The 27,801-nt window shown below is 35.5% G+C and overlaps 1 protein-coding gene across 1 annotated transcript; it reads right to left on the bottom strand.

Moving 5' to 3' along the window:
- Positions 1-446: 446 nt before the first annotated feature.
- Positions 447-26,807, bottom strand: LOC149772525 (uncharacterized). The gene is made up of 5 exons (XM_089947674.1): positions 26,802-26,807; positions 25,037-25,159; positions 21,112-21,234; positions 1,065-1,187; positions 447-488 (listed from the first exon to the last, which is right to left on the bottom strand). The coding sequence occupies exons 1-5, from the start codon at positions 26,805-26,807 to the stop codon at positions 447-449; spliced, it is 417 nt and encodes a 138-aa protein (XP_089803800.1).
- Positions 26,808-27,801: the final 994 nt, after the last annotated feature.

Raw genomic sequence — 27,801 nt, 5'->3', positions numbered from 1 at the left:
TGCAAGTGGCATCATTGAATTCTGGACAAACTAGACATGATAAAACATCTTTAAATGATAAAACCATGATGTTTTCTCGACGTTCTGTTTGGGGGATGTAGACTTTCAATGTCTGACATCACCACCATTACAATAGCAATATCAAGATTCTCAAGACTGGACAACAGAATACTATTTTTATTTAGGACTAACGAAATATCAAAAGAAGTTTTTCAGTGAAAACCATAGGATGATAAGATCATCCATTATTGAGGAGTAGTGACGATGTGATTTCCGATAATGATGTCTCAGTTGTATAATATTTAGAATTAACTAGATTATGAAATGAATATGTTATAAAATTTCATGACAATTGTCCATGTAGTTTATGATTATTACTAATACGACATTTATGCCAACGGGGATGTACGGACATTGCTTAACAATGGAAGACAAAGGAGAAACTATTATATAACCCCTTCTGGTCTGCGACCTGCAGGTCTACAAACCTAAAGTAAATGCAAACCTTTAATCTAGAATATACAGACGATATGCATACATCTTACAAGTTATCCTTTCTAATGTTTTGTTTTGTGTGGGAAGAAAGAAAACAAATTAGTAATAAAGAGTTGGGATAAGTCAAGGCCATCAGGACTCACTATATGCCAAATCAACTGACTTCTTCACTCCAACTCAAAATAAATATGAATGTTCGTTTGCATTTATTACATACCCCTCTATTGTGCTTTCTCAATAATGTATGAACTAAATTCGAAATGAATAAGAATTTGTACATGTTTAATTCTTTGCATCAGTGAGTACTGATTCACGAACATTCGTCACAAAACCTAAATACGTCAAGTGTGTGATATGCAAATACAAACTGTACATCCATATCAAACACAAGATCAGTAATTTACATTAAGAGGTTCCGCAGTAAATGATAAGTATGTAATGATAAAGTTTAAAATGAATTTCCCGTGAGATACCGAGGAGAGGCAATTGTCAGGCAAATTTTCTATAGGTGCTGGCTTCTTTTTCATTGGAACTTGATATACTGTGTGTACACTTTCCCCAACACCTACCTTATGTGTCGACATGGAAATGCTCTGGTCCCATGGGGGCTCAGTTTGGGGTACAGGACGAGCGATAACTGTTTCTTTACTGGATGAAGAATCCGATGTGGAATCCGATGAGGACTTATCACTCTGTTACAATGAAGAACAAATGTCATCAATGAAATATGTGATCTTACACAAGTGTTCATATGATATGAAATTAAGGGCAAATTTAGAAAAGAATGTACCTACGAATGCCATAATCGTTTGGAAGAGGTATATTACTTATATTCAGCTAATTTTATAAATGTCATCAACATCAAGGTATTCGACTTGAAACAGTTGTCAGGATAATGTCCCATGTTGTGCGAATTGCCTGAAATGAATATTGCTATCAATCTGATTCATCCATGCTAACCGTCAACACATAGTCCCAACACTTACAATTGCTGGATTAAACCAGACAGCTTATGCTAATTAACTAATTAACATGTAACGCAATTATGTGTTCCGAAACTCCACCGTTTATCTAACTGTATTTATAAAAGAAGGCTACTTCCGACTTAATGTTTGCATGATCATAGTAAACACTGGATTTGAAGTATGATTAATATCTGATTCCAGATAAAATAATACAGTATCTGCTATTAAATCGAACTAATATGAGATTTGTCTCTAAACACTGACCTAAACTTTATCAATATTGTTTCCATCAAATGACATACAGCTTTTGCTCAAATCAAATATAATTTCAAGAATTGTAAAACGACCAGTGTAATACCAAGTAATATCTTTTGCTGTTCTTAATTCATCAGCACATCCCCTTTTTTGCACCAAGCCATATAACCTGGGGTTAGAGAAATTCACTCTCGATCCAGAGAATATATATTATTATAAATAATCAAATAATAGTATTAGCAGCACCTTAGGGAAAATGCAATTTCATATTGTAAAAACAATTCGTTGCACAAATGGAGAAATTAGATAATCCATCAATAATAATTAGAGGTTATTGGTATGCACTGTGTATATGCTACAGATACGGTGAAGTATACAAATAAAATAATAAGAATATTCACAAGAAGATGCACTCAACAAAGGTTACTACATTTATATGAGAAAATATGAACGAGTTATTTTTCGGATGAATACTAAACTCCCAAAGGTAGTGCAGTATGCATCTGGGAAAACGAGTTCATATTTCCCATACAAATGCAGTAATCATTTTAGTATACACTCATTTTCTTATTATACCTAAGGCTTCATTATAAAAAAAAACTGACCAAATAAGAGGACGAGATGCATTAAATGTAAAGTAGTTAGTACCAGTTATGCGAAGAGAATTTGTACGTATCGCTGTATATCTGCTACTGTTGATCACTATTGATCAATATATAAGTAATGATAATAACAATCATGATGCAACACATTTAAAACAAAACAATCAATTGTATGCAATAATGGAAAAATTAGCTGTATGCTGAGAACTTATCTCTTACTCCAACTGAGTCAGCTGTTGAAAGACAGAGAGAGAGAGAGAGAGAGAGAGAGAGACAGAGCGAATATGAGAGAGAGTCTAAGTTAAACTGTTTGTATGATAATGACGTTCTTCAAGACACGGTCGATGAAATTACTGAAAGCAAACATAAACCTTCTCCTGCAAGAAATAGTTAACGCCGTGACCTCAAGAGCAAACATAATATGGAACATATAGATACATAGAGGATCTAAAATACTTTGTAATCTTTAGAAGAGACATTAAACCGACAAATCGGTACAACAGATGATCTGAAATTGGAAGTTATCAAGCAGATCTGATCAACATTTAAACTGATCTGCAAGAATGTCTATAAGCAATGAAAAGCATGAAAAATGCCAATTCATCTGGCTTTGATGAGTTGACTTTTGAGTACTTTAAGTGTTTGATTCAATATAATGGTATTCATAGAAAATTCCTTAGAAATCTTTTTTGTTTGGTCTATCAATCTTGAAATGGTTTCAAGTCTTTTATCAGGATATATGTAGCTGAATACTAAATAATGGTACTAGTTGTTCCCTATATGACATGGGTTCAGACAGGGTGACCATATTTCCCTGAAAGTTCAAATGTCGTATTATTTGACGACGATATTTGTTTGGATATTGTAAAAGACTTAGGGGTATGGACCTTGCATCAGGTTTAAGGCAAACTGGTTTATTCAAACTGTGGCAGAGTAGTGCTTTTCTCTGCCTATTGTGCTTTCATTGCACGCGTTGCTTTCATTGTTTGAAGGTGGGTCCTACACTAATGTCATATACAACGACTATACTAGCACACGCCCGTTCCATTTGCACTTGTAAAACATTATCTGGGCGCCTTGTAAAAACGAAGATGAGATGGTTAAGTTCTTTTTTTGCAGCTTCATTACCATGACTGATGAGAATATAGATTGAAGCTGATCACCGTGGTGGTAAGGCACCAGATCTTTGGAGAGCAGCTGGATTGACTTAACGGAATGATAACAATAATGATCTCTGTCGATTAAATCCTGCGATCAAGCCCTGACTCAAGATCCCGATGGGACTAGATAATGAGTTGCGGTTTAGTGCGAGCAGTTATGGCGTAGAGAGACCAGTTGACTTTACTATGTTAAAGTTTCTGGTTTCTCAATCTAGACCAACTGCCCTCGGCTAAAAATGTCACAGACGTGTCATCTACAATGCTAAATTGTTCTCTCGACATATTCCTTGTTTCATGACAGGACGATCCTACAATACCCCTGCCCCAATTCTAAGCAGATGCAAGTGGAGCAAAAGATGAGCTAAAAATTGTGTCCAGTCATGAACAACACTGTCACATTAGCAATAACGGACAATCTATCACTGCACTCATTGAGATGGCTAGCAACAAGAGCATTTATCAGCTCGCGTCCTTAAAGAATATGGACAACAATGCTAAAACGTCCTATTTTAGTACCAGTGTCGCTGCCAAACTGTCATGGTATGTCCCACCTTAAGCAGTGAACTCAACTTGGTCGGAAAGAAGAGAACATTGAGAATGTTAATGGAGCAGAACCGATGCCCATTTAATGATCGGTTGTCTTAAAAAACAAACAAATAATTATTTCAAATGTATAAAAGAAAGAAATAAAGGAACATATTATAAAATCCTCAAATAAAGGGTCAAACACTGTTATGTAAATTGCACTTTTTAAAGAACACCCAAAGCGCAAGGTTGTCCCTGGTGGTATATACTAGTAATTTTTCTCAACTCAGCTTAAAACACAAAATAAATGAATGATGAATACAAAACATCTTATTTATTCTATATGAGGGATGCCACTCTCCAATGACTGATGAATAACTGAATCTAAACCCAAAGATTCCAAAACTATTTAAAATATTGCAAATTTTCTCTTAAGTCCTAAAATCGGATTATCACACATTGTTGATATACTGTTTAAAATTCCATAGCTATACATCTTAGAGTTTGTGTGCTGTAGCGTAAAACTGGATTCTAGACTAATGTATTTATTTATCAATGAATAGGAGCAAACACGGTTCTGTTTACTTCTCCTATTGACATCGACTCATAACAACGAGAAGACTGGGTCAGGACTTTATGAATCTTCAATTATATACCCCGTAGAATAATTCTCGGGATTTTAATGACCAATGTGTAGACTTGAAAACTGAGAAGTTTGCAATATTGATCGGATTCGTTTATTGCATCAGCACGTGAACAAATCTCTATGCCTAGAAGTGGATTCACTCTTGTCGTTGCTTAAATCATATAAAGTTTGCTATTTGGAGCTAGATATATTAGAGGATATCTTGTCAGTATTCTGAAAATTCGACTTTGTTCATCGGTGATAAAGTGAGGGTTCCGTTACATCAACATGGACATTTAATGAATGGGAAGTTCTAACTTCTCGCAGACAAGGTCACTATGTCTGACTGTACATTGGATCAAACCTCGAGCAGCAGGGATGGCAAACAGACCAGGGGTTCCCGACAAGGAATAAATCTTCCACAGAAAACTCTCTCGTAGAAAGGTTATATTTACCTAATAAAGGCTTAACTTTATTCGTTACTGAACCCTGTTCCATTAATAAAACCTTAGATTGAAGATTTTAGCTGAAAAAAAGTATTCTACGTTAATTTTAAATTTTTTTTGTTTATTACCGTACGACCAGCTATAGGTAGAGACCTCCCTGCTGCTATCGTCTAATTGCACAAAATTATACCAATCAGTATTAAAAGATTTTATCTAGACCCACTCGATATCTTGACCTGGGATCACATAGATTTACCGTCACAAATCCATGAGGTGTAGCTTGAGCTCGTGAAAAGAAATTTTTTAATTTATTTATATCCATGTCGCCGCTACACCATGTTTGATGAATATTTCTTAAGGTATGAACATCGACGCCGTTAAAAACAACCAACACATTGCAGTTGTCTCTGATTACTTTTGGTATCTGAGTATGTCTTTGAGTTACCTAAATGATATCTGTGTTTTTATGTCGACCACGGGAAAATATTCTGGCAGGATTAGTTTGTTTATCTAACATCACGTCGTCGTAGACTACTAAATTATTGATTGACCCATCTAGATCATCAGCAGAGGGAGCCTCTTCGATGTCGGTGATAAATTCAATTATATTTTCACCATTATTCAGCAAGGCTGCATTTTCATTAAATTCTTTCAATACCTGATAACAACGTTGATCATCAACAGATGGTGCAACCAAATATAATTTGTCCCATTTTAACCATCTCATTATCAGATTTAACAGCAATTGAGTTTTTCCACTCCATGATGGGCCAATTGTTATCATTCTGATCGAATTAGGTAACGCTGCATGATGCTTGACAGGAATAGATTTTTTTGTAGCTGAAAAATCAATTACATTCATGGTATAATTATAATATGGATCTATATTGTGTTAAATGTAAAACACGTACACCAACGGCAGAGCTAACTACGGTTGTTACTCGCAATAACAGATCAGCCGTTACCGGTAGATGTGAAAAATGCAATACAAAAAAATTCAGATTTACATCATCAACTAAATAAAAAGATTCCACTGTGGTGACATCACCCAAAAGTTATCATCGTTACCAGGATTCCCCTGGGCTAAATACTCCGGAGAAAAACACCTACCAGGATACAGCTATTGCGGACCAGGTACCAGACTCGATATCGGATTAAATGATCAGGATCAACCAAATTCAGGTGAGGAACCGATTAATGCGATTGATCAAGCACGTTTAATTCACGATATAGCATATCGAAATAAAGATATTCAACAGCGACATCTTGCTGATATAAATTTAATTCACGCAATAAATTCTATAAAAAATAACTCTATCAGGGAAAGACTAGATTCGTGGTTAATTAAAAATGCAATGAAGGGTAAATTAGTTTTTGGTGCTGGTAATTAATATGGAAGCGATTTATTATTCTCCTGCTGGATTTTGGCGGGGCAAACCAGCAATCCAAAAACTTGCAAAAGCCGCTCGAGTAAAACCATCAGAGCTGCTGATTGGTTATCTTAACAGGCTATATGGCAAATTTATCTAGCACCACCAAAACGAATTGAATCCGCTCATTTTGACGTCAGCGTACCAAATGAGGTTCATCAGGCTGATATAATGTTTCTGCCACACGATACTGTTGATGGTAAAATCTATAAATATGTACTAACCGTAGTAGATATTGCTAGCAGATACAAAGAAGCTGAGCCATTAACTAAAAGAACAGCCACTGAGGTAGCTGATGCATTTGAAAACATATATCAACGAGGACCACTAACATATCCAATTTTACTTCAGGTTGATCCGGGACGAGAATTTCTTGGTGCGGTGACCTCATTAATGAAACAAAAAAATACAAAAATAAGACGCAGCAAGGTTAATATTGACAATGACCAGGCAATTGTTGAAAGATTCAACAAAACACTAGCTAAGCGACTTTTTCGTTATCAGTATGCGATGGAATTTATTCAGAATAACGATCTAATGATTGGGTTGTTAGGCTACCCGGTGTTATTTCTGCTATAAATAACGAGACAACAAGAGCTATATCGATGAAACCAGCAATTGCCATACAGAAAGATTTTATACCGATAAAAGGACGCGATTTTTCAGCTCGACATGTTCTTGGTAGTGTTATCGTTAGATATTTATATAAACCAGGTGAGACTGAGGGTGGCAGAAAAAGAGCGACAGATCCAATCTGGAGCACGACGGCACATAAAATAACATCTGTGACGAGATCATCAGGTAGACCAGCGATTTATATACTTGATTCGTTAGCTCCTCAGCGTGGATTTACTCGTGAACAATTACAAGTAATACGAGCTGATACTCAATTACCACCTCAGTCACTTAAATAATCAACTCCGCGTCGATTACACTCTAAACACGTCAGAGTAACATTATCGCGATTGTGACCTAAATCATTATTTATTCTGTCTACGGTAAATTGTCTGGAATCATTTTTTTGATAATTCCATGTCATTATGCAATTACAACCTGCACAATGATTTTTTTGTTTCTCTTTCAGCGATAAAATAAATTCGACATCTAAATCAAATTTGTGATTATTTTTTTTATCGGTTTGTTTATAACCCAACAATTTTTTTTAAAATCACATACTCGTCAATTTCATCGTTAATAATTATTCTACCTAAAACAATCCGTCCTAGTTGATTTATTTTTCTGACTCTAGAAACAGGTAAATACACCAGATTAGACCATTGTATGTAATCATCAACAATCCAAACTCGATTATCGGTTATGGTTAATCCCTGCGAAGAATGAATTGTCATGGCATATCCTAGCGTCCACGGAGATTTTTCTGCATTCAGCATATCACTAACGAAATTGATATCGACAACGACTATATCATTCAACACAAGATTCTGCTTCCCTTGTCCTGGTACATCAACGTCAATATTCTGCAATCTGGTATCGGCTGGCCTGTGACATAACGGTACAGGTATATGAGGAAATTTTTCTTGATGTAACTTAAATAATCTCTGCTGAAGTACGTCACGTATTATTTTTCTGCTAGCTACAATTAAGTCACTTGGAGTCCACGTTGATAAGAAATCTTCCATGGATGTTTTTGGAATTATTTCTCGCATCACACTACACTGAGTTTTATTTGACTGTAATCAAATTAATCTTTTGAATTCGCTTAATCTGCCATCAAGAGATCAATAATCGGTGTTGACCTCCTCATAGTAGTCAACAAAATTCTTCAACCACTCATGAGGTGATTCTCCATCAATAGGATTAGGTTGACCGTGGTCTCCACACATAATTATAGCGGTATTTTTTGTTAGCAACCAATCCAAAAACATCTTTAACGTTTTAACGAATACAGTGCAGATCTCATCCCATATAATTTCTCTGTTCACGTATTTTTCTCCCATTCGTGAAGGATTCCACGTACCACCATTATACTTGAAAAAGCTATGATACGTGCATGAGTTAACGCCACGTTGTCTCATTTCTCGTGCTAATCTATGTGTCGGTGTCAATACAATTACATCAGAATTCTTAAATAATTCTATAATTCTGGTCGTTTTACCCGATCCACCTGGTCCGTTCACGTAGACTGTTTTATATCTTGATGCGGGATCATACACAGATGGTGCTGTCGAAATTTCTGATACGCTATTAGAGTAATATTTATCCTCAGCAGGTACATCAGCATTTTCACAATACCATAAGATGTTTTCGTCTTTTACGCGCCACGTACCCCACGATCCATCACCTGTTAATTTTTCTAACTCTGGCAGGTGTTTTTCATCGATATAAAATGAGTCAGTAGTTACTCTGACAGCATCATTAGGGAATCTGTTTATCATCGACAGCAGATTTATACTCGCATACGCCAACATTGACGATCTTAAATGAGTATACTGCTGTGATTCTCCCTCAAGATAACTAACTACAGTACCTAATGTTTTTCCGTCTGATAAATAAACATTTTCTCGGTCACAGAATATACCTCTCTCAGCGGTATCAGCGATTATAAAATCTAATTCAGCTTCATACATGATTAATCTACAGTGATGTCGCTGATGATCACACGCACCACCCTGAGTAAACTTACCAATAATTTTTCTACCCAAATCTTTTGCATCATCATGTTCAGTTGGTAGCCAAACGTCATTTTGTTTTTTATATGATATAATAACCTCGCTGACCATCAACGACGTTAACATCGCAGAATCTAGCATATATCTCAATAAAAGTATTGGAACCCATTTTTGTTCTGAAAAGTGTTTACCAAAACAAACGTAGCATATCTTATGCAAACCATCATTAAATTTAAATGATACAACACGAGCAAATCCTGTCAAGGGAAAATCTGGCAGAGCATCATTAATAGATACTCTGGTCATCTCATCGCAGGGATGACCAAATTGAGTAAAATATTTACTACACTCGCCTAATCCGAGAAAACTACCAGGATAACATGCTATCATGTCAAATGAAATCATCTTGATAAAATTATATTCAGTATTCCACAATCCGCCGTGGCCGTACTCGATACAACTCTGTTGTATATCTTTAAGGAATTCACGTCGAGTTGGCTTCCACGAATTTTTCTCTCTTGCTGCGTGAGCAACAACAGATGGAATCGTAAAACTATTAACTAACGATTCTTTATTCGCAGAGTATTTTTCTGCTATTTTTATCATAGAATTATGTAAAATTTCACTTCGATATAATGCTCCATTAGGTCTCACGAACTGATCGTATTTCTGATCACTAGAAAATAACCATACGGATACCGGGTCAGACTTACTTATCTCATGAATAAAATCAAAAATATACCCACTGTAAAATTTAACAATACGCTCTCGGGGGAAAATGTTTACCGCGTTACTCCATGCATAGGAATTGTGATCAATTATTTCGATAGGAGATCCTCTGGATTTATAGGCAGATGAGTATAAAATTTCACCTGATATAGTTTTTACTGTAATAGGAAAATTTAATTTTACTGATAATACAGCAACATCATCAATTGATGCACCATCAGCAACAGATTCTGACCAAGCATTAATTTTTTCTCGCCGTAGATCAGTCAACCCATTTCCGCGTTTTGCGTTTGTAAAATGCTCTATTATTCGCTCAGCCACACAATTTATCTTCGTGGGCATCTTCATCTTGGCAAGATTTTCAACGGTGGGTTTATTTAATTTATATATGCCATAGACAACAGCTGTTACAGGATAAGCTCGCACGGAGTATGGTTTGTCTATTCCTGTCAATAATCCTGGTTTAGAGCTTTTACTTACTGCTGCAGTTTTTTTCCACTAATTACAGGGTCGCGTTTGTCTCGAGTGATCCACACGTCGTTTTCGTTATATCCAATAAATTTTATTCTGAGTATGTATTTATCATCGCCGAGTAAGTCAATTATCTTTTTAGCTCGTGTATCATTCATTGTGTTATCAATATCGTTTGTCCTCCACGTAGACCACACATGCGCTGCTCCGTCATCGTAGAACTCATTTTTAGCGAGATTCACCTCAGGAACATCATATTCAATATCATCGAGGTCGAATATCTTCATTATTATATTTTAGACAAATGTTTAATAAATGAAATGAATAACTGCAAATGGTTGATGATTGGCTCGTTAACTTGTTGCAACAGGTCATGTCGAAAAGAATACTGTGGAATGCATTTAGCTTATATAAAGCGAGGCGGAGTTGGTCCAACCAGATGTATCAGATGCAACGTTGGAATTCGAGGGAAAACACGTATTTGTTTAGACTGCGGCGAAAAAAATACAGAGAGCTGAAACGATATTATAATAAAAATCACAAGATAGTGATATCGCTATCAGGCGTGAGGAAGATTATTTAGATTGGTTTTCAGACAAACTTCGATTAAAACAAATGGATATTGTATAATGAATCCTATATTCAGGAAGCATTTTATCTATGATAACTATGAGGCATCGTGTGATGGAACAGTTAGAAATGTTAGAACAAAGAAATCTGTTGGTAACGTTGATAATTCTGGTTACCTAAAATTTAATATCAGAAACGAAAAATATTATTCCATTCACAGGTTTGTATTTGAGTGCTTCAACGGACCGGTTGGATACGGTCTTGTAGTTGACCATATTGATGGAGGTAAACTCAATAATTCTATAAATAATCTTCAGGCGATAACATCAAGTGAAAATAGTTTGAAAGGAAATACTGGTGGTGGACGCAGGGTCTCTAAGGCGGTTAAATCAGTTGATATGAAGACTGGTGAAGAGATATATTTTCAATCAATGTATTTAGCTGGTAAATATTTTGGTATTGGTCGAGCTTCAGTACACTAAGGTGCAGTGGGGATAATCAAATCGACTTTTTCATACAAATTTGGAATATGGGTCAAATTCAGTTATTATCCTCTCATATTAGATGAATAAAATTATTTAGAATTAAGCTAATATAAATAATGAACCAAGAGAATATTGACGAAATAATTAAATCTATTGAGGTGCTGAAGATTAAAAAGATACCGCTATCAGATGAACTAGAGGCTGATAAAATCACCATGGATTTCGAGACGCTAATGCAGAACAAAGAAGAAGGTAGATATACTTTATCGTCCGAATACAGATTTATCAAAAAGATACAATCTGCAATGTATAAATCACTTATTAACATCAAAGATACACAGGTATCAGATTTTACTCCGTTAGCTCGTGCTGTTGAAAAGATTCGATCAGCACTATCTGACGAGTATGAGTCTAAAAAAATGATTGATACTCGTGTGAGACAATTAAGAAAACTGATATAATTCCAGTAAAAAAAATTAATTTTGTTTTATTTTATATCTGTTTTTGTTTTCTGAAAGAATCTGAAAAAATCAGCTATTCTGATGAAAAATCGGCCATTTTGGTGATAAAATCGACCGTTTTGGTTGATTTTGTCAAAGAAAAACATCAAATTACAGATTTTTGTTAGGTCAAATCCCAAGCGACTCTCTAATTGATTTATCGAGAAAACACCAAAAAACATTAAAATCAGCTTAAAAATCAATAATTCCTGGTGGTTTTTTCGATAATTTTCTGAGAAAAAATAATGGTTTTTAATGGTTTTTAATGATTTATCGATAAATCAATTAGAAGACCGCTTGGGTTTTGACCCGATAAAAATCTGCAATTTGATGTTTTTTCCCTGACAAAATCAACCAAAACGACTGAATTTTTCACCAAAACGACTGAATTTTAAATAATAAAAACTATATACTTTTTATTTTTTTTTGTTGCTATAATGACAAGATTAAGATTTTATCAGACGATTTATGCTTAGAGTTTCTCCGCGTATATCTAACAAATTCCCAGATTGGTCAGTTAGTGAGAAATTTACATATGATAATAAATTATTGTGACATCGAAGATAAATCGGATTAATTGGTTCTTGTGTAATTAAGTATCCTGGTGATTCTTTTGGTGAAAACGAATATAAAACAAAACCCTGCTTTGCCTGATCAGATACAGACGCATCCGCGCTGTAGCTGTTTTTGACGATATCACAATTGAGATTAACCGCGACATCGTTGGTTATATTTACTACACCGGGTGAAATAGGCCGTCCGGTACCATCTGGTGCGTTGTCGCGCTTAAGGATAGATGGTGGTGGCAATCTTTTTCTCCATGCAGCGTGTAATTTAGGAAATATTTCATCAATGGTATCAGTGAGAGATTTTTTAACCAATCTGCGTCATAGCCGGGTATTTTATAATTTTTTAATGTTTCGTCAGTCAGCGAATACGCGGTTAAAAATTTTAGTTTATAATTTGTTTTATTATCAATTATTGACTGAATTAATAATCGGTGAAATTTTTCTGAGGTAGATATTAAATAATTCATTGTTTCAACGTTTTTAATAATTTCATTACATGAAATTGATACATCAGAAACACACTCATTAAAATGTCGTTTCAAATTATCTAATTCATTGTGATATTTTTGACTGTGTTCATTAAACATTCTAGTAATATCATCAATTGAAAAGAATCCAGAAGAATCATCTTCGATATCAGTTGATATATTAAATCCCCATGACTCTGTTCTTGTACCAGATTCACTAATACTTGTTTGGTGCGTAAATTTATAAGGATGTTTAGCTTTATCCATTATATCATCAAAAACAATTAATGTTGAAGCTCGTTTATCTGTGTTAAAATTCTCTCTCTTAGGTTCTGGTGGTATTGGTTGTTCTGGCGGCGCAACCTCAGGCCAACCTAGTATGGTTCTTATTGAACTCGCGTATATATCTACGCTGTAATTTGAACTCACTTCAATAATTGAGATTAGTGTTGGCTCGTGCGCGGATATTTTTATTCCGGGATCCTCCCCGATTATATTTTTAATTCTCCATGTTAACTCGTCATTGATCTGATCGATTTCATAACTGCCCGTTGGCAATCTAACTACGTTCCAATCTGGTGTTCCATCGGGTTTATTTTTATAAGCAAAAACAAGAGAATTATTTGACTGTAGCTTTCCAAATGATTTAGATCTGATATTTGGCCAGCTGTAATAGACTCTTAACTGCGCCAGTGCTATTTCACTAGTAGAATTAGGCGTTGGAAAAATAATGCTGAATTCAGGTTTAGTTGAGCTTGCCGAGATCATTGTTGTTTTTTGCGGGTTTTTGTTCGTCGCTATCTGCGTCAATAACTCTGTCATTATTTATACTGACGTCTTTAATCGTTTGATTATAAATCTTAGTCATCAGCGAGAATTCAGCGTCAGATACAATACCATGATTGAGACTCTATGATAACTTCGAGGATAATTTTGAATACGCCGCCGTCGCTATGTTTAATTTATCTTTGTATTCGGTTAATTTTGCGCTAGTACATGAAGATATTTTTTTTTGTTATTATACCGAACACACCAGACAGCGCGGTAGTCACAGAAACAACGATAGTTATCGATGCCGGCGCTATCATGGTTAACGCAGACAGTATTATTCCGGTACCAACAACAACGGCCGATACAGAGTAAACGGTAACATCAATTACGACTAACCTGCGCTGGTATTTTATTATTTTTATCTGGTATATATCGATTATATTTTTCAGAGACTCCTGCCACGCACGAGCCTGATTGTATCTGTATTTTGACGCGCTCATTTTATATTAATTAGGATGTTTTAAATATAAACTTCAACACGTATGAGTAGGTTGCTGCAAATAAAACATTATCAATTGGCTGTAATTCAAATACTCTTCAGTATCTTTTTGTAATTCAACTGTTACCGGGTGAGGCGATTCAATTGATAGTCCAGCTATAATTACCTTAAATTTCATTGGACTAATTACTGATAATCTGTATATGCCGGTAACCGTTGGAGTATATTTTATTGTATTATCTGTTCTTGTCCACGTTACAGATGATGATACCACACGAACTACATCATCAAGCAATTTTTTAATTTCTGTGAGCTTTATACTAATTACAGGTGGTTTTCCAAAAAATTCATTAGCTGCTTTGTTTAGTTCTAAAGTATTTCTTCTAAAAGTTGTAAAAGTTGCGAATGCAGTTAGGGGTTGATCATATTCTTCACGTAAAACATTTAATTTTAAATTTACATCATCGACGTATTTTTTTGTTGTAGCATCCTCACCTGTTATTGGATCCCCTAGTGAGGATGTTCTATTTTTACCCATATTGAGTTCTCCTGACATTATATCGCCGGTGATTTTTACACGATTATTAATTTTTGCATTAATATCGCGAATTTCTCCATCGTATACTGATATATTGATTTTTTGAGGCACTAAATTATTTATAATTCCAATATCTTCATTAGTCTTTTTGATAACATCATTAACTTTTTTAGTATCCTCTTTAATAGTATGAAAATCACCTACGTGATTATTATATTCATCTCGTTTGATTATATCACCTATTTTAACGTTGCTGGTCTTTAGTTTTCCGTGTTGATCCTGAAAAACAGCAACCTCATCAGGTCCTACTCCTGCTATCGATAAAAGATTATTTATATAATCTTTTGTTACGTATTTAGATAAATCAACATCAACAGATTTTTTTTTCATACGTGATATCAGAGATCTGCCATAAATATCAACCATTATTTATACTCTGATTGATCTAATTTACCTGACGTGTACTCGTGGATTGTTTTATGATACGGTTTGTTAGATTTGGATATCTCATCGAGTATATTAATTGCCTCATCGCCGCATATCGGAGGATCAGTTAGTGTTTGTGTTGGTAACGTAGAATACCATGTTGGTAGATTTAACTGAGATATATAATTAAGAAACTCACGAGGTGGAGCTAATCCTTATGAGTCAGCGTAGATAACCTCGTGTGGATTTATCGCGTAAGCATCCCAGTGAGTACCCGGTCCAGTGTTTTTATCGAGATTTATAATTCCTGTTTCATATTTATTTGGGCGAGCTGGTAACTGATCTCGCATAAATACACCTCTAAAGAATTTTATTATTTGTTTTTTAGCGGCGTTAATTAAATCTAAATTTGACATCGGTGTTACCGTGGAGGTCTTGCTAATCGGAGGCCTCCTCCGTATGGGTATCTACTCAGATACACTCCTCGACCTTTCTTTGCCGTATCGTCCACCGACTACCTTATTTACGGCTAATCCTCCTAATGTTCCAGCAGCGCCTAACGCAGCGGCCTTTGCCAGAGCTGGTGCAGCCGCGGCGGCTAACGCGGGTAACTCAGCGTCCTTTGCTGCGAGTAGTGCTGGTATCGCAGCTAACAGTGGGAAAAATCCGCCTGTTTTAACCATATCTTTAATGGCACCAGCAGATAAATTAACCTGAATTCCTGTGCTACCTGACTTAGCTTTATTGAAGCGTGCGTGCTGCGTTTTAGTTAAAGATATTTTATTTGGTCCACCCTGAATCTGAATATTTTTCAGTGTTAATTTTATCCCGCAGGTTTTTGTTGTATTTGATTGTAATTTTTTTATCTGACCCGGAGTCAGAGTTACGCTAACGTGCTCGTACATTTTATAGATAAACCGGTTGATTTAAATTACATTTTCTCCACAGCAGCGTCAATGATCCTCATGCGACCACTAATACCCTCAAGAATCATGGTTCTGTTGCTGAGTATAACAGCGATTGCTCTAAATTGAGCGGCAGCTGCGTTGACTATTCTTGCTTTAAAATGTATATCGACGACCGATTGTTTTACCAAATCCATGTGCTCTAATGAAAAATAATATATGGGATAAAACGATTTAAAATCCAATTGAGATATCTGCAGACCGGTATCTACAATTTTATCACGTCCCATGTAGCTCCATAATCGATGATAACCACGCGCCACGGAATTACCTGCGTAATGTAATGAAATTTCTTCGATTGGTTCTTGATGTCCGTTTATTCGCAGTGAGATCAAAATGGCATCAAAATGATCAAAAATCATGTGAGTTTGTTCTTGATTACCTAACCGATCAGCTCGCTGAAGAGCCACAAAGATATGTCTTGGTGCAGAAACACCTTGTTGTGATGCTATATGCCAGGTAAAATTACCGTTGATGTTACCTTGAATACTATCCGTGAATGTTGTCAGCCAAGACATCACTGATTTACCACCCTGATTCATAAATGATAATAATTTTCCTTCTTCGCTCGCTGATGGTGTCATCGATGGCATCCACAGGGTTAATTTGGTTAGTACAACCTTATCGTTGTCAACGTGAGCTCCCCTAAAGATAGCATCGTTGCTGTCACCTTTTAGGTAAAAGACAATCGTGTGTTTAGCGCCAAAAATAACCTTTCTAAACAATCTGCAAAAACCAAAAATGTGAGATAATGGACTCGCGCATGAAAATCTTCGAGATGACAAGATAGCATATTCTTACGCGCAGTATATCCAAAATTATAACCTTCGATGGTTTTTATCATCACGGATGCTGAATCGACATCATCAGCAGCTGCTGTATGTTTTTGGGGTCTTCTAATCTCAAATTGATCTGGATTAGTGATATTCGAATTATCCTTGGTAAACATCATGCTAGGTCCAGCTGATTAGTAAAATCATCTGAGTATCTTGCCAAGCCAATAATTGTTGTTGCCACATCAACGTTATCATTGATTGATTCGATTTCTCTTCCATCAACCATGTATGCGGCGCTCTTGAATAAAGCTATGATACCGTTGTTAACAAATCCAACATTGTTGCCTGCAGCATACGCGGAATTATCAAGTTTGATGATCTCACCAACAACCTCAATATAAGCCTCACAAGGAAGAAAATAGCGCGTTGTGTCTTGTACATGCAATTCAATTCTGCTACTGCTATTTGGTGTTACCGCGTCATACGAGTAATATTGATAATCCTGAACAGATAAATCTTTTCTCACTGGCTCATCCATGTTAAAAGCATCATTAGATGTCGGTGAAAACATTTTATTAATAAAAATATTCATCATCTAAAACGAATATTACCTCCGTATGCGCTGGTGCTAAGTACATCTTGAGGTTGTGTTAATGATGGTTGTATTAGCGCCGGTAATGATTGTGCCAGAGCTTCTTGCTGCGCTAACTCTGCTAGTTTCTGATTAGCTGCATCATTTACTACCTTACTAACCTCGGCAGGCATCTCAGCGGTGTTATGTAATTTTGTTGGTGGTTTTTTTCGTCGCACTAAATTTAGTAGTTTGTTCTTAACAGCATCAAAAGCTTTACCAGCGGCATCGCCAACAGCACCGAAGACTTTATCACGAATAACACCTATTGCTTTCACTGATAATTGCTCAGCAATAGGTCCAACCTCAGGAGCTATCCTGGTGAAGAGATCACCTATTCCTGACCCGTAGTTGTATTTGTATACGGGTAACCGAGAGTTAACCACACGAATCTGTACTGGTCGCTGATTATATTTATGGATAATCATTTTTATTTATTATCTGATTTGTTTAATCGCTGTAATAATCAACGATCTCATCGATAAAATCGCGGTAAATAGATGAGTCGATAATACCAAACTGAAATAACCTTCTGCAGATATCGGTTGCTTCATTGATTATTTCGTGAGAATTATTTCCGGCTCTCACTCCTCCAATTAAAACCTCTAACCGAGATGCATCGTTAAAAACGCTATCGGGACAAATAGTATTATATCCACTGCCTGTTACAGGTCTTTGCGCTCGTATTTTATACACATATTCTCTGAAGGTTTTATAATCCGGATCATTTAGATCAACCCGAGATTGCTTGTGAGCAAAATAAACCGCAGGAATCCAATCATCCTCAGTAATCTCAGAATATTTTGGTATTATATATTTTGCTAGATTTTTATATTCAAATGCGGCTATTTCGGTAGCTCTTTCTTCATCTTTAAATTCTTCGAGGGCGTTTTTATTAAATATTCTGACAGTATCCGTCCCCGCTAAGGTAGACTTTTCCGGTGGGGTAATAAATTCTCCAGCTTCTTCATATACTTCTCCCTCCGGTGTTAATTTTTCCTTATTGACCTCTTTGAGGAAAATTTGGTAATCTGGGTCGTCATCTTTAAAATCCTTATTGTAAAAATTAAAATACAAAGCTGCAGTCCAATCATCTGGAGATAACCTGTTAACAAAATTTGGCATCAAATATTTATCTCTCTTATCATAATCATGTGCAGCAAGTTCAATTATTCGATTACGATCCTTAAGTAATTTAAGAGAATCGGGTTTAATAACCTGAATACTCATTTCTTCTTTTTCTCTTAATTCAGCATCAGCAAGATTTCTAAATTTGATATAACCTTGATCATTGTTATTGTAAGGTCTATCCTCGGCAGCAAAATATACCGTAGGTCTCCAATTTGTTCGAGTCACGCTGTTGATAAATTCTGGTTTCATGTATTCTGCTCTTTTATCAAAACCAGATGCTGATATATTAATTAATTTATCCCTGTCTCTGAAAGTATCAAGAGCTTCAGGAGTAAAAAACCGTGTGGTTTTATTTTCATCATCTTGTGTGGATGGTTTTGTACCGCAGGTTGCTGCTGTCGTCGTTGAGACATTTGAGCTATAATTTTATCTATCGAATTATTAAACAAAATAAACCCAGCATCGCTTCTTCTTGCTTGATTAATTTTATAATGTATTCTGAATATCCATTTGTACCACATTTCGCGAGATATATTTTCGTCGGTGTATTCGGGTTTCAGAATTTTATCTCGCATATCATATGTGAAGATAGCATGCATAGCCAGATCATCGGGTTTAATTTTTTCATAATATCATCAATAGCATTTTCGGTAAATTTATCAAGCAATTCTACTCTAGCTCTGGTTCTTTTTCCTCTTCATCAACAGGTCGTGTTTGTTCTTCAATTTTTTCAGCATAGGAAGAATACCACGTTTCTCATCTTCAATATTTTTTGTGTCACCCAATAAAACCTTTTCAGTAGTCTCAGTAATTGGTTTAAATAACAATTCGGTTGACTCATTAAATCCTTGTTTTGCATCTTCAACAGCGCGTATTTTCTGCTTAACCGCTTCTTTTATTGGTATATTTTTCTTCAGACTTTCCTGTCGCTCTCTTGCTATTCCTGTCCTCAATGATTCTCCAACATCCATGATTATGTCATTATTGATGTAAACTCTAATATAATCTTTGTGCAATTAGACTATAGCAGCAGGGAGGGCTCTACCTATAGTTGGTCGTACGGTGATAAACAAACAAAAATTAAAATTAACGTAGAATACTTTTTTCAGCTAAAATCTTCAATCTACGGTTTTATTAATGGAACAGGGTTCATAACGAATAAACTTCTCCAGGAAGCCTTTATTCGGTAAATAGAACCTTTCTACGCGAGAGTTTTCTGTGGAAGATTTATTCTTTGTCAGGAACCCCTGGTCTGCTTGCCCTGCCTGCTGCTAACCTCGTGATGTATGATTTGTGAGTTAGTTAAAAAAACAAAAACATGCCCAACCATTTGTAAAGAGTAGTAAATGGGTTTTCAAGATGGACAGTGTAGTGGTCATACTGGATATGCAAGTGGCATCATCGAATTTTGGACCAACTAGACATGATAAAACATCTTTAAATGATAAAACCATGATGTTTTTTCGCCGTTCTGCTTGGGGGATATAGACATTCGATGTCTGATTTCACCACCATTACAATAGCAATATCAAGATTCTCAAGACTGGACAACAGAATACTATTTTTATTTAGGACTAACGAAATATCAAAAGAAGTTTTTCAGTGAAAATCATAGGATGATAAGATCATCCATTATTGATGAGTAGTGACAATGTGATTTCCGATAATGATGACTCAGTTGTATAATATTTAGAATTAACTGGATTATGAAATGAATATGTTATAAAATTTCATCACAAATGTCCATGTAGTTTATGATTATTACTAATACGACATTTATGCAAACGTGAATGTACGGACATTGCTTAACAATGGAAGACAAAGCAGAAACTATTACATAACCCCTTCTGGTCTGCGACCTGCAGGTCTACAAACCTAAAGTAAATGCAAACCTTTAATCTAGAATATACAGACGATATGCATACATCTTACAAGTTATCCTTTGTAATGTTTTCTTTTGTGTGGGAAGAAAGAAAACAAATTAGTAATAAAGAGTTGGGATAAGTCAAGGCCATCAGGACTCACTATATGCCAAATCAACTGACTTCTTCACTCCAACTCAAAATAAATATGAATGTTCGTTTGCATTTATTACATACCCCTCTATTGTGCTTTCTCAATAATGTATGAACTAAATTCGAAATGAATAAGAATTTGTACATGTTTAATTCTTTGCATCAGTGAGTACTGATTCACGAACATTCGTCACAAAACCTAAATACGTCAAGTGTGTGATATGAAAATAGAAACTGTACATCCATATCAAACACAAGATCAGTAATGTACATTAAGAGGTTCCGCAGTAAATGATAAGTATGTAATGATAAAGTATAAATGAATTTCCCGTGAGATACCGAGGAGAGGCAATTGTCAGGCAAATTTTCTATAGGTGCTGGCTTCTTTTTCATTGGAACTTGATATACTGTGTGTACACTTTCCCCAACACCTACCTTATGTGTCAACATGGAAATGCTCTGGTCCCATGGGGGCTCAGTTTGGGGTACAGGAGGAGCGATAACTGTTTCTTTACTGGATGAAGAATCCGATGTGGAATCCGATGAGGACTTATCACTCTGTTAAAATGAAGAACAAATGTCATCAATGAAATATGTGATCTTACACAAGTGTTCATATGATAAGATATTAAGGGCAAATATCGAAAAGAATGTACCTACGAATGCCATAATCTTTTGGAAGAGGTATATTACTTATATTCAGCTAATTTTAAAAATGTCAACAACATCAAGGTATTCGACTTAAAACAGTTGTCAGGATAATGTCCCATGTTGTGCGAATTGCGTGAAATGAATATTACTATCAGTCTGATTCATCCATGCTAACCGTCATCACATAGTCCCAACACTTACAATTGCTGGATTAAACCAGACAGCTTATGCTAATTAACTAATTAACATGTAACCCAATTATGTGTTCCGAAACTCCACCGTTTATCTAACTGTATTTATAAAAGAAGGCTACTTCCGACTTAATGTTTGCATCATCATAGTAAACACTGGATTTGAAGTATGATTAATATCTGATTCCAGATAAAATAATACAGTATCTGCTGTTAAATCGAACTAATATGAGATTTGTCTCTAAACACTGACCTAAACTTTATCAATATTGTTTCCATAAAATGACATACAGCTTTTGCTCAAATCAAATATAATTTCAAGAATTGTAAAACGACTAGTGTAATACCAAGTAATATCTTTTGCTGTTCTTAATTCATCAGCACATCCCCTTTTTTGCACCAAGCCATATAACCTGGGGTTAGAGAAATTCACTCTCGATCCAGAGAATATATATTATTATAAATAATCAAATAATAGTATTAGCAGCACCTTAGGGAAAATGCAATTTCATATTGTAAAAACAATTTGTTGCACAAATGGAGAAATTAGATAATTCATCAATAATAATTAGGGGTGATTGGTATGCACTGTGTATATGCTACAGATACGGTGAAGTATGCAAATAAAATAATAAGAATATTCACAAGAAGATGCATCCAAAAATGGAAGAATTAAAGGTTACTACATTTATATGAGAAAATATGAACGAGTTATTTTTCGGATGAATACTAAACTCCCAAAGGTAGTGCAGTATGCATCTGGGAAAACGAGTTCATATTTACCATACAAATGCAGTAATCATTTTAGTATACACTCATTTTCTTATTATACCTAAGGCTTCATTATAAAAATAAACTGACCAAATAAGAGGACGAAATGCAATAAATTTAGAGTAGTTAGTACCAGTTATGCGAAGAGAATTTGTACGTATCGCTGTATATCTGCTACTGTTGATCACTATTGATCAATATATAAGTAATGATAATAACAGTCATGATGCAACACATTTAAAACAAAACAATCAATTGTATGCAATAATGGAAAAATTAGCTGTACGCTGAGAACTTATCTCTTACTCCAACTGAACCAGCACAAAATTATCAGATGTAGAAAGACAGACAGACAGAGAGACAGAGCGAATATGAGAGAGAGTCTAAGTTAAACTGTTTGTATGATAATGACGTTCTTGAAGAAAAATTAGCTGCACGCTGAGAACTTATCTCTTACTCCAACTGAGTCAGCTGTTGAAAGACAGAGAGAGAGAGAGAGACAGAGCGAATATAATGACGTTCTTGAAGACACGGTCGATGAAATTAATGAAAGCAAACACAAACCTTCTCCTGCAAGAAATAGTTACCGCCATGACCTTAAGAGCAAACATAGTATGGAATATATAGATGCATAGAGGATCTAAAATGCTTTGTAATCTTTAGAAAAGGCATTAAACCGACAAATCGGTACAACAGATGATCTGAAATTGGAAGCTATCAAAAAGATCTGATCAACATTTAAACTGATCTGCTAGAATGTCTATAAGCAATGAAAAGCATGAAAAATGCCAATTCATCTGGCTTTGATGAGTTTACTTTTGAGTACTATAAGTGTTTGATTCAATAGAATGGCGTTTATAGAAAATTCCTTAGAAATCTTTTTTGTTTGGTCTATCAATCTTGAAATGGTTTCAAGTCTTTTATCAGGATATATGTAGTTGGATGCTAAATAATGGATACAAGATGTTCCCTATATGACATGAGTTCAGACAGGGTGACCACATTTCCCTGAAAGTTCAAATGTCGTATTAGTTGACGACGATATTTGTTTCGATATTGTAAAAGACCTAGGGGTATGGACCATGCATCGGGTTTAAAGCAAACTGGTTTATACAAACTGTGGCAGAGTAGTGCTTAGTTCTGCCTATTGTGCTTTCATTGCACGCGTTGCTTTCATTGTTTGAAGATGGGTCCTACACTAATGTCATATATAACGACTATACTAGCACACGCTAGTTTCATTCGCACTTGTAAAAAATTATCTGGGCGCCTTGTAAAAACGAAGATCAGATGGTGAAGGTTTTCTTCCATCTTCATTACCATGACTGACGGGAATATAGATTGAAGCTGATCACCGTGGTGGTAAGGCACCAGATCTTTGGAGAGCAGCTGGATTGACTTAACGGAATGATAACAATAATGATCTCTGTCGATTAAATCCTGCGATCAAGCCCTGACTCAAGATCCCGATGGGACTAGATAATGAGTTGCAGTTTAGTGCGAGCAGTTATGACGTAGAGAGACCAGTTGACTTTACTATGCAAAAAAGTTTCTGATTTCTCAATCTAGACCAACTACCCTCGGCTAAAAATGTCACAGACGTGTCCTCTACAATGCTAAATGTTTCTCTCGACATATTCCTTGTTTCATGACAGAACAATCCTACAATACCCCTGCCCCAATTCTAAGTAGATGCAAGTGGAGCAAACGATGAGCTAAAAATTGTGTCCAGTCATGAACAATACTGTCACATTAGCAATAACGGACTATTTATCACTGAACTCATTGAGATGGCTAGCAACAAGAGCATTTATCAGCCCGCGTCCTTAAAGACTATGGACAACAATGCTAAAACCTCATATGTTAGCACCAGTGTCGCTTCCAAACTGTCATAGTATGTCCCACCTTAAGCGGTGAACTCAACTTGGTCGGAAAGAAGAGAACATTCAGAACAATAATGGACCAGAACCGATGTCCTTTTAATGATCGGTTGTCTTAAAAAACAAACAATTATTTCAAATGTATAAAAGAAGGAAATAAAGGAACATATTATTAAATCCTTAAATAAAGAGTCAAACACTGTTATATAAATTGCACTTTTTAAAGAGCACCCAAAGCACAAGGTTGTTGCTGGTGGTATATACTAGAAATTATTCCCAACTGAGCTTAAAACACAAAATAAATGAATAAAGAATACAAAACATCTTATTTATTCTATATGAGGGATGCCACTCTCCAATGACTGATGAATAACTGAATCTAAACCCAAAGATTCCAAAACTATTTAAAATATTGCAAATTTTCTCTTAAGTCCTAAAATGGGATTATCACACATTGTTGATACACTGTTTAAAAATACATAGCTATACATCTTTGAGTTTATGCGCTGTAGCGTAAAACTAGATTCTAGACTAATGTATTGATTTATCAATGAATAGGAGCAAACACGGTTCTGGTCACTTCTCCAATTGACATCGACTCATAACAACGATAAGACTGGGTCAGGACTTTATGAATCTTCAATTATATACCCCGTAGAGACGTTTGCAATATTGATCGGATTCCTTTGTTCCATCGGCACGAGAACAAATCTCTATGCCTAGAAGTGGAATTAAAGTTTGTCGTTGCTTAAATCATATAAGGCTTGCTATTTGGAGCTAGATATATTAGAGTATATTTTGGTAGTATTCTGGCTTCTTTTTCATTGGAACTTGATATACTGTGTGTACACTTTCCCCAACACCTACCTTATGTGTCAACATGGAAATGCTCTGGTCCCATGGGGGCTCAGTTTGGGGTACAGGAGGAGCGATAACTGTTTCTTTACTGGATGAAGAATCCGATGTGGAATCCGATGAGGACTTATCACTCTGTTAAAATGAAGAACAAATGTCATCAATGAAATATGTGATCTTACACAAGTGTTCATATGATAAGATATTAAGGGCAAATATCGAAAAGAATGTACCTACGAATGCCATAATCTTTTGGAAGAGGTATATTACTTATATTCAGCTAATTTTAAAAATGTCAACAACATCAAGGTATTCGACTTAAAACAGTTGTCAGGATAATGTCCCATGTTGTGCGAATTGCGTGAAATGAATATTACTATCAGTCTGATTCATCCATGCTAACCGTCAACACATAGTCCCAACACTTACAATTGCTGGATTAAACCAGACAGCTTATGCTAATTAACTAATTAACATGTAACCCAATTATGTGTTCCGAAACTCCACCGTTTATCTAACTGTATTTATAAAAGAAGGCTACTTCCGACTTAATGTTTGCATGATCATAGTAAACACTGGATTTGAAGTATGATTAATATCTCATTCCAGATAAAATAATACAGTATCTGCTGTTAAATCGAACTAATATGAGATTTGTCTCTAAACACTGACCTAAACTTTATCCATATTGTTTCCATAAAATGACATACAGCTTTTGCTCAAATCAAATATAATTTCAAGAATTGTAAAACGACTAGTGTAATACCAAGTAATATCTTTTGCTGTTCTTAATTCATCAGCACATCCCCTTTTTTGCACCAAGCCATATAACCTGGGGTTAGAGAAATTCACTCTCGATCCAGAGAATATATATTATTATAAATAATCAAATAATAGTATTAGCAGCACCTTAGGGAAAATGCAATTTCATATTGTAAAAACAATTTGTTGCACAAATGGAGAAATTAGATAATTCATCAATAATAATTAGGGGTGATTGGTATGCACTGTGTATATGCTACAGATACGGTGAAGTATGCAAATAAAATAATAAGAATATTCACAAGAAGATGCATCCAAAAATGGAAGAATTAAAGGTTACTACATTTATATGAGAAAATATGAACGAGTTATTTTTCGGATGAATACTAAACTCCCAAAGGTAGTGCAGTATGCATCTGGGAAAACGAGTTCATATTTCCCATACAAATGCAGTAATCATTTTAGTATACACTCATTTTCTTATTATACCTAAGGCTTCATTATAAAAATAAACTGACCAAGTAAGAGGACGAGATGCAATAAATTTAGAGTAGTTAGTACCAGTTATGCGAAGAGAATTTGTACGTATCGCTGTATATCTGCTACTGTTGATCACTATTGATCAATATATAAGTAATGATAATAACAGTCATGATGCAACACATTTAAAACAAAACAATCAATTGTATGCAATAATGGAAAAATTAGCTGTACGCTGAGAACTTATCTCTTACTCCAACTGAACCAGCACAAAATTATCAGCTGTAGAAAGACAGACAGACAAAGAGACAGAGCGAATATGAGAGAGAGTCTAAGTTAAACTGTTTGTATGATAATGACGTTCTTGAAGAAAAATTAGCTGTACGCTGAGAACTTATCTCTTACTCCAACTGAGTCAGCTGTTGAAAGACAGAGAGAGAGAGAGAGACAGAGCGAATATAATGACGTTCTTGAAGACACGGTCGATGAAATTAATGAAAGCAAACATAAACCTTCTCCTGCAAGAAATAGTTACCGCCATGACCTTAAGAGCAAACATAATATGGAACATATAGATGCATAGAGGATCTAAAATGCTTTGTAATCTTTAGAAAAGGCATTAAACCGACAAATCGGTACAACAGATGATCTGAAATTGGAAGTTATCAAAAAGATCTGATCAACATTTAAACTGATCTGCTAGAATGTCTATAAGCAATGAAAAGCATGAAAAATGCCAATTCATCTGGCTTTGATGAGTTTACTTTTGAGTACTATAAGTGTTTGATTCAATAGAATGGCGTTTATAGAAAATTCCTTAGAAATCTTTTTTGTTTGGTCTATCAATCTTGAAATGGTTTCAAGTCTTTTATCAGGATATATGAGGCTGAATGCTAAATAATGGATACTAGTTGTTCCCTATATGACATGGGTTCAGACAGGGTGACCACATTTCCCTGAAAGTTCAAATGTCGTATTAGTTGACGACGATATTTGTTTCGATATTGTAAACGACTTAGGGGTATGGACCTTGCATCAGGCTTAAAGCAAACTGGTTTATACAAACTGTGGCAGAGTAGTGCTTAGTTCTGCCTATTGTGCTTTCATTGCACGCGTTGCTTTCATTGTTTGAAGATGGGTCCTACACTAACGTCATAAACAACAACTATACTAGTACACGCTAGTTTCATTTGAACTTGTAAAGGATTATCTGGGCGCCTTGTAAAAACGAAGATCAGATGGTTAAGGTTTTTTATGCAGCCTCATTACCATGACTGACGGGAATATAGATTGAAGCTGATCACCGTGGTGGTAAGGCACCAGATCTTTGGAGAGCAGCTGGATTGACTTAACGGAATGATAACAATAATGATCTCTGTCGATTAAATCCTGCGATCAAGCCCTGACTCAAGATCCCGATGGGACTAGATAATGAGTTGCGGTTTAGTGCGAGCATTTATGGCGTAGAGGGACCAGTTGACCTTACCATGCAAAAGTTTCTGATTTCTCAATCTAGACCAACTGCCCTCGGCTAA

Source organism: Sinohyriopsis cumingii, unplaced genomic scaffold (assembly GCF_028554795.1).
Source record: "Sinohyriopsis cumingii isolate HCF-2022 unplaced genomic scaffold, ASM2855479v2 utg001398l, whole genome shotgun sequence".
Lineage (NCBI taxonomy): Eukaryota > Metazoa > Mollusca > Bivalvia > Unionida > Unionidae > Sinohyriopsis > Sinohyriopsis cumingii.
Note: the sequence above shows the minus strand (reverse complement) of the source record. Positions and strands in the feature narration are given on the sequence as shown.

Coding starts and splice junctions, on each gene's coding strand:
- LOC149772525 (XM_089947674.1), bottom strand. Junction 21,235..25,036: donor TTTCCATGTTGACACATAAG/GTAGGTGTTGGG, acceptor TCATTTTAACAG/AGTGATAAGTCCTCATCGGA. Junction 489..1,064: donor TTTCCATGTCGACACATAAG/GTAGGTGTTGGG, acceptor CATTTACTTTAG/GTTTGTAGACCTGCAGGTCG.